Source organism: Kryptolebias marmoratus, linkage group LG19 (genome assembly GCF_001649575.2).
Source record: "Kryptolebias marmoratus isolate JLee-2015 linkage group LG19, ASM164957v2, whole genome shotgun sequence".
NCBI classification, from domain to species: Eukaryota; Metazoa; Chordata; class Actinopteri; order Cyprinodontiformes; family Rivulidae; genus Kryptolebias; species Kryptolebias marmoratus.
Window position 1 is genome coordinate 15,407,909 of NC_051448.1, and position 8,869 is coordinate 15,416,777.

Sequence of the window (8,869 nt, forward strand, 5' to 3'; positions counted from 1 at the left end):
TTGGTGTGGGGGGTGGGGGGGGGGGGGGGGGATTAAAGGATTAGAAAATGCTAGGCTGAAAAGAAGTCAACACCTGCATTTTTAAACAGAAGAGAGGCTCCCAGTTTAAACCGACCCCGGTGATTAATGTTTCGGCTGCCAAGCTCCGAGCTCATGCTGTGGATTACTCCTCATTCCTTTAAAACGTGAATAAAATAAATCCTGTAGGAGCTGAAAAGATGTTGCTCTGCTTCAGAAGGGCCTAAACGCTGGCCCTGATTCAGCAATGAAAAATAAAATAATTAACGGCCGATCAGTCCTTGAAGGAATGCATATCGCCCGCCACCTTTTATTCCAGAGTTTTAATGAGGATGGTGTCTCTCTACATAAAAAATGTAGAAGATGATCATTTAAAACAGCCAAACTTGTGCAGTTGTTCATGTCGTTTGCGTCATATTTTTTGTGTTTTCAGGTTCCTTCACCTGCGTGGCCTCCAACGCTGCCGGGGAAGCCCAGCAGACGGTGGAGCTGGTCATCGCCAAGCTCCCTCACATCGCCAACAGCTCGGCGGCCGAGCAGGAGCCCGACCCGGGCTCGTCGGATATCGCCACGGTGTCCAAGACGGGCTCGGAGGCCGCCGGCGGGGTCCCTCTGGGGAACGCCAAGACAAGCCCGGAGAAGAAAGTCGTCATCGCCGAGGCCCACTCCACCTCGGCCCTGGTCAAGTTCAACTTCCACAGGAGCATTCCCGGGATCCGCATGTTCCAAATCCAGTACAACGGCACCTACGACGACTCACTGGTGTACAGGTGAGCGTCCGTGACCGAGAATTTTTTTTTTTTTATTATTTTATTTTTTTATTATTTATTTAACCAGGTAAACCCCATTGAGATCTAGATCTCATTTTCAAGGGGGACCTGGGCAAATGAGAAAACTAGCGAATCTAAGTGTATGCAAAGCCACGGCTTTAGCTTTATCTTTTTAGTCTACTTTGAATTTTTTTAAAACCCTGTCAGAAGTTTAGTCATTAAGAGCTGGACCTGACTGTCAGCATGATTTGTGGTATCTGCTAATCCCATCAGGAAGACAGACTAATGCACTGCGCCTGAATTCTTATCCTTCTACTCATAATCCCCCCTTGTGTATTATTTACTATGTGCAGGGCCTTGATAATGCCTAATCAACAAAATCAAAACACAATGTCAGCACTAAGCTGCGGACCCAGAGGAAGATGAAAGAGCCGTCTTCCAGTGTTGCACAAAAAAAAAAAGAAAAAAAGAAAAGCATCAGAGAGGCTTCGACACAAGCGTATCTGAAGAAGCGCAGCGTCCTTTCATTCCTTCCCCTTCTTTCTCTCCACATTTAGCGTTAATCACCGTAATATGATAGGATCGCAGCACAAATCCTCTTTTTTTCCAAGTGAACTTTGGGGTCAGTAGCACATATGGCTTGTCAGCAGCAGCTTCTGAGCAAACCGAGGCTTCCTGCGTTCCCGAGCCAAGCCGTTGTTTTCGGGGACGTGGTGGAAAGAATAAATGTCAGAACAGATTGCGAGCAGGCAGATCACTAAGATCCCCCCACCCCCCGGGAGATAAATTACTGTCACGTCATTTCATCCTGACAACAGTAAGATGGTTAATCGGTTTTGCTTCACTCCCTTTTTTTGATTCAAACCCCACTAATCTCTGTGCCGACTCACCGAGCTTCTCGCTCTCTGCAGAATGATACCCCCCAGCAGTAAAGACATCCTGGTGAACAACCTGGCAGCTGGCGCGCACTACGATCTGTGCGTCCTGGCCATCTACGATGACCAGGTGACGTCTCTGACGGCCACCAGGGTGATCGGTTGCGTCCACTTTTCCACCGAGCCACAGTACCTGAGCTGCCACTTCATGCAGTCCCAGTTCCTCGGCGGGACCATTGTTGTCGTCATTGGGGGGATCATTGTGGCGTCTGTGCTCGCGTTCATTATCTTCCTCATTGTGCGCTACCGGGTGTGTAACCAAGGAGATGCGGATAAGGTCAGTAAGGCGTGAGTCACTGCGGTTTATTTTTATTGGCTTTGGAGGAACGGTGTGTGGTGGACTGGTCGTCACTCTTCTCTTTCCTGTCACACCAGGCTCTGGAGATGGGGGACATCCGATCCCTGAGCAGCGACGGACAACTCCAAGGCTGTGGGATCCCCAAGTCCCTGTCGAAGCAGGTCCTACGTCCAGAGAAGAACGACAAGGACTGCCTCCGGGTCGCCCTCCCGCCCCCGGAGCCGACCAAGCAGCGAGCGCCTGTCGCCGTGCCCACCACAAAACCCTCGGTCCCCGACTGCACGGTCTCCACCTCCGCCGGCAGTCACAGCTGGCACCCGGCCTCCCCGGGAGCCCCGAGGCCCAAACGCTCCGGAGCCCCGCCGAAACCCTCGGAGGCCCGGCGAGCCGAAGCTCAGGCTGACGTCGAGCTCAATAACATGAACCGGAATAACTCTTCGGAGGTGAAAAAGGCCACTGCCGTCGCCCTGCCCGTGCCGGGTCAGCCCGTCAAATGGACTGCCGCTCCCAGGGTCCCCGCCAGGCCCCACCAGGCCTCTCGGCATTACATGACTGTGCCAGCAGGGGGCGTGAGGGTGAACCGCAGGCACTCGCTCAACGCAGACTCGTACAGGGAGCGCTGCTACATGGCCTACCCGAAAAGTGGGGCCAGCCTGCGCTCCAAACGCAGCCTGTCAATGAGCGGAGAGCTGCCGCAGCTCGAGAGTACAACAAACATTCGCCGAGCCCGAGACAAACTGTCCAGGTCTGAGTGGCTGCTGGAGAGCACTTTATGATTTGAAGTTAATGGCCTGCACTCTTGTTTTTTGCCGACTGGATTGGATTGGAGGCCCATTCTGGACGTACAGGAATTTTATGCCTTGCTTTGATTTTTGTTTTTTTTTTGTGCTCTTTACCGAGGGACCTGTGGAAGGCAGACACACAGGGTCATGGAAAAACATTTCGATTTTTTACCTTATAACCTATCAAAGTCTTCTTTATATCAACATTTGATGGAACTTTAATGAAAGGCACAACAGTGTATAAAACTATGTCATGTACAAAAATGTTTAGTTGTGTGAGATACTATACATCTCAGTACAACCATAGGTGTTCATGTGGTATTGAATGCAGTAACCTGAACATACTGTATTATAACAAGAAAAGTATCAAATGGGGGATCAGAGTTATAGTTACAGTATCTGTTACTTAAAGGGATAGTTCAGATCTTTTGAAATGGAGTTCTGTGGGAAGCCTTTGGACAATTAGTACCTTATCCTGTTGGAGATAGCTCTTTGAATGGCCTCAGTTTGGAACAAATGGAGTTTAATTCTGACCGGACTGACGAGCTAATGGCTAAACCCAGTGACGGCACCAGGAGGGGGTTAATGGGGGGCAATGCCTACCCTTATAAATTTGCTGCCCTACCAAACCGGTGGTATATGCATATTATTCTTATGGATATGATTTTAAGAGAGGAGAAGACAATTGTCAGTGAGTCGAGCGGTGACTGTGCTGTAATTAACTGTAAAATAAGAAACCAACGTAGGCCTAAATCATAACTTACATTTTATTGTCTTTTAAATAGCCTATGTATAGGCACAATAGGATGAATGAGAATCTGTTATGGCTTTTGGCTTTTGGTGTCCCACCCCATGATTATCAGTCTCGCCACCTTTTTTTTAAAAACACTCCTGGTTAAACAGAGCAGTGCCTCGACCAAAGCTGACTGCTGCCTTTTGTAAACAACTAATTTCCCCAAAGGTTCCCAATATCTCTGTATTCCTGATGAATGGACCAAGTAATGTGAACCCAGAAAAGGTTAAAAAAAACAACTCCAAAAACAACTGGACTTCTACTCCGTAGCTGAGGACGTTTCGCTTCTCATCTGAGGAGCTTTCTCAGCAGATTAAAATCACTCTCCTCACAACAGAGGCTCGTTAGGGTCTTTGTTTGCCTGGCTCACAGATGGGCCAAGTTGTTTTTGTTTTTTTAACCTTTTTAAATGATGATCGAGAATCGACACCAGCACAAGAAATGTGAAGTTAGGGGCAATTTAAAGGCTTTGGTCTCAGACTAGCCATTAGCTCCTCGGTTTGTCAGACCTACTCTGGTTTTCTCCGAACTGAGGCCGTCCGAACAGCTCTCTACAACAGGGTTAGACAGTAGCTGCTCGTATCTTTTCCCCAGAACCCCGACTTTATCCGTTCGAGGTGACGCCATTTCCTCAAGACTTTCGAAACGCGACGTTTGCGTTCGGCGTCACAAGCAGACGGCAGCACGTCTGAAACACCTTGGTGGCAGTGCTCTTTTTGGAGAGATGAAGAATGTGTTTTCCATCCCAGAGGAGCAGGAACAGAATGTAGTAGGCAGACCGACCGCGCTCCTGCTTCTCATCCCGGCACTCCCAGACACAGCACAATGCAGCATTTCTTTTTTTTTTTTTTTTATTGTTGTGGCACAAGTCGACTCAGCCTAATACTGCCCTCCGGTTTGAATCGATACATTTTTATCACATAATTACATAAAGACTCAGCTCTGATAGGATTCCTGTCGTGACTGATTTGAGCAGCAATTGAACCAGCACCGATGGCATGACAGGTGCGGCAAGTCAATCTGATATCCTGATGAGATCCAGAGGAGCGGTTCATTTCCATATTTTCTTTCTCTGTGGCTTTTTTTTACTTCCAGACGTTATCGTGTCACGCCGACAACACCCATTGTAAATTAACTTGTCGATGTAAGAGAATGGGAGGACGTTCGCTCTTGATTTTGCTGTTGTTTCTGTTTGATGTTTACCAGTATAAATAAACCAGTGATAAAAAAAAAGACAAGAACCAAAACGGGGCACATTCAGACACATCTCATTTTCAGCTTGTGTGTTTTCCCCCACAAATTAGCAAAGAGCCCTGCCTGCAGAACAAAAGCTGCACGTCTGCAGCTCGAGTGCTGATAAATGTGGGGTTTCAGTAGTCTTGCAGCAACCTAATTCCCTTTTCTCCGCGAGTGGTGGACCTCTGACAGATCCCTGAGCTCTTGTGTTTGTTCAAAGAGAAGGTGGTGCTGGTGGTGGGGGGAAGGCAGATGATGAAAAGAGGCCTCGCCGGTCACAGGGGACGCCTCGCGCTTGCAGATCTCCCTGCTCATCGAACAGCGGCGCGCCTGTTCCCTCTGAAGTCAGCCGCCGCAGAAACCTGCGGCAGGAGAGGGTTAAACCCAGCCTCCGCAGTGGGAGCTCGTGTGCGGGTGATTGTACAGTCGCAGGGTTTCGGTCGCACGTGCAAAAAAAAAAGCAGCTGCGTAAACACCTGAACAGGATGCATTCGTGCACTTCTGCTTGTTAGTTCTCACTCATTACAAGTGATTAAAACGCTGAGGAGCTTGGCCCGAACCTTGGTTCAGTTGTTGGCGAGAGCCAGAGGGCTGTGTGTGTGTGTGTGTGTGTGTTAATAATAAATGCATGTCTGAAGGCAGGAGACGGGTGAGGCAAAAGGAGTGAGGAGTAAATGGAAGGTTTCGTGAAACAAATGCAGCAAAGAGGGTGGGAGGTGATGGAAAGCGGGGATGAGGATTAAAAAAAAAAGAGTAAAAAATGAAGGTGCAGAGAAGAAAAGCAAAGAGAGGGAGGGGAGGGGGGCACGGCAAGCACAAGAAGGAGAGCAGGAGTGACAGGGGGAAAAAGAGCCTCCTTTGTAAGCCGGTCGCGCAGCTCTTCAGCATTCAGAGCACCTCCACGGGGCTGGGACCGATGGGGGGGAAGGGGAAGGTGTATGTGTGGGATGGGGGTGGGTCAGCAGGGCGAGTGTGGGTGATGGACCTCAGGTGGAGGTCAGGAGAAGGGGTCGGCAGGGCGAGGCCTGTGGCCGCCTTGGAGCCACATGGTTTCCTTCGCTGAAACTCCACGCGTGGGAGCTGCTTTCCGACCTCATTAATGTGTTCACCGGCCCTCGTCTGGCCTCCCCCGTCCAGCCCGCTGTGTTGCATCACCCCGGTCACCCCACCCCCATCCACCCCAACCTTTACTCAGCTGTCCTCCCATGCTTCCGAGGAACCCTGAAAAGCCCCTATCGCCAATGCCTGAAACTATCTCTTTAAGCACTGAACAGATTTTAATGAAACTCCCAGCCAGTAACCTATAAAAGTCCATCTACATCTGGATTAACTTTTCATCCCAGTTTGAGACGACACTAAGTACCAATGGTCCTCATTAAACACAGAGACTGCTGCATTTCAGTCAGTTTCAGGCCGATATGAAGCTGGTGTTTGGTGTGGTAGCAGCTGCCTGAGATCATGGCATGGGCGAAGATGGTACTGGGGATGGAGACGGGGGGACATGACCCCCCACACACAGATTTATAGTGACTCCATCCATCCCCACTCCCCCATCAAGTACAGAATTAACCGATGATTAATGTTTCGTTAATTGGACTAATTCACGTTTCAGTGTGCATAGAGAGCGCAGTGTTTGTGTGAAGAGGAACATTGTGTTTCAGTAACACACAAATGTAACAATCCCAAATAAAAGTAAATAAAACTTATTCTGTTGAACTCATTTGCTGAAAGATAGGTCCCTTCCAACTACAATTCAAAAATCCTATCTGCTCTCCTGGATCTTAGTGACCTGATCGGCTCCATCATTTCTCCACCCAAGATGATTGGAAACCCATTCCTCCAAAGAATGCTATAGGCCTTAAATATTAGCTGACAAGTCCTTTTTCATGAAGATCTAACACCAGCTTGACCTTTAGACATCACGGCTGCTTCTGATGACAGTAAAGTGAGGAAACTAAACGCTGGAGTAGGACCTGGCTGCAGCAAACAGGAAAAAACATATTTTGAAATGGGACCGTTGCTTTCCGGAAATGAAGGGGGCGCTATTTTCATAACCACTAGTATAAATACCTTAAAGAAGCGGTAGGTCGATTGAAAGAAGCTTGAGAGGTTCTTCCACTGATTTTTTTTTTTTGTGAAACGATTCACAATGGAAACCACGCAAAGTCAGCAAAAGGTATTTTTACGTTCTTAAAACAATTTTGTTCACATAGTAAATCAATACGTTTTTGTAGAATAAGCTGAGAATAACACTAACAGATAAAAACTAGTGATATTCGTAATTCATACAAGCTAAGCATAAATTTAGCATGTAGCATAGGGAATTGGTTCTCTGCAGCGCATCATTAGAGATACGTAGAAAAGTAGATGACACGTATAACTGAGAAACGTAGCTTGTGCTAAAAAAACAAACAAAAACAGTCGTTCCTACTCCTTCAAACCGAAGAGCCTCTCAGCACGACAAAGACCCAGGAAGGCCTGATGGAAAGGAGCTGAAGTTCTTCTCCAAAAAACGCTGTTAGCACCTTCTACGCTCCATGCGCCACAGCTCAGCATTTCATTATCGCCGCGCGGCAGGCGGTGTTAGTCAAAGTCACACCATGAGACATCGTTTGTCTTGGCAGACATTGTTCCTGGGAGAACACGCAAAGAAAGAGTTGTGAGCGCAACCCGAACACTGTTGAACGGTTCTGAAGAGGAGGAGGAGGAGGAGGAGGAGGTGGCGGCGCTGCGTGTGTAAAAATAAATAAATAAATAAAAATGCAAAGGCAATTCCAAAGGGTATGCATTATTGAGAGGAGTAAATGGGTCTGGAATGAACATCAAGGCTCATTAATAGTGGATGTGATTACTGTTTCTGGGAACACGGCGCTCTGGACGAGAAGAAAGACGAGCGAAACGGTCAAACCCAAGCCGAAGGTCTGTTTGTTTACTCAGCGCCAGCTGTCGCGTCAAACTCATGACTAAAGCTGAGAGCTGTGTGCGCCAAGAGTCCTGTTAGGATTGCAAACTGCTCGCCCCGAAATCTGCCGGTCGCTTAACACCCTCCACCCTGCCCCACCAGGACTGATATTTACCTGCGCTCGGCTCGGCTTCAGGTCGGAGTTCCTCCTGCTTCATGAGCTCAGCTTTTCAGTCACCTACACCTCCATCACCAGGAGTTCTGACGAAGCTGAGAGGAAGAAGAAGGAGTGAGAGTTTTCAGGATGCCGTTGTAACGTCGGAGGCTGAGTAAAGGTCACACACCGAGGGGTCATAATACTGGATTTAACCCGGATTGTTGTGTTGTCCCACAAACGAAGGGTTCCAGCTCTACATGAGTAGATGCTTCCTCCTCCTCTTCCTCTTTTATTAGGTCCCCCCCCAAACGAGGGGTTCCCACTCTAAACAAGTAGATGACTCCTCCTTTTCCTCTTTTATTAGGTTGTCCCCCAAATGAGGGGTTCCAGCTCTAAATGAGTAGATGCTTCCTCCTCCTCTTCCTCTTTTACTAGGTTGCCCCTCCAAATAAGGGGTTCCTACTCTAAACAAGTAAATACCTCCTCCTCTTCCTGTTTTATTGTGTTGCCCCCCTAACGAGGGGTTCCAGGTCTAAATGAGTAGATGCCTCCTCCTCCTCCTCTTCTTTCGGTTCTCCACGCGTCAGGGTGATGGACGATGGCACCGAGGCTGGCTGCAGTTTACACCAGACGTGCCAGGCACCATTAAGAACCATTTTCTGCCCATTTGCCTGATAGCTGCTATCTCTTATAGGAGTGATTTGCTCTCCTCCTCCGGACTGTGATGGATCTCCCATTGATTCACCAGTGTTGGAGATCACGGAAAAGAGCAGCAGAAGCCACGGCGGCGGCGGCAGCAGCAGCAAGGCAGATGTGTAAGCCAGCTCTCAACTATTCATCAATTGCCGGCGAAAGGGGGACATTAAAAGCCTCAATCACGGTGATTTACTTAAAGTTCTAATCTTGTTATTGCTTCAGGCTTGTGGTAACGGAGCATGAGGAGCCGCTGCGAGGTCACGGCCCCACATTGCTTTCACT

At 48.5% G+C, this 8,869-nt stretch overlaps 1 protein-coding gene across 1 annotated transcript in view; it reads left to right on the forward strand.

Moving 5' to 3' along the window:
* lrfn5b (leucine rich repeat and fibronectin type III domain containing 5b) overlaps positions 1 to 5,558 on the forward strand; it is a 19,998-nt gene extending 14,440 nt beyond the window's left edge. Inside the window, exons 4-6 of the mRNA XM_017409009.3 lie at positions 452 to 788; positions 1,700 to 2,000; positions 2,099 to 5,558. Of these exons, the coding sequence (XP_017264498.1) occupies positions 452 to 788; positions 1,700 to 2,000; positions 2,099 to 2,797 (1,337 nt within the window). The 3' untranslated portion in view covers positions 2,798 to 5,558. The remainder of the gene's footprint in view (positions 1 to 451; positions 789 to 1,699; positions 2,001 to 2,098) is intronic.
* The last annotated feature ends 3,311 nt before the right edge of the window (positions 5,559 to 8,869 follow it).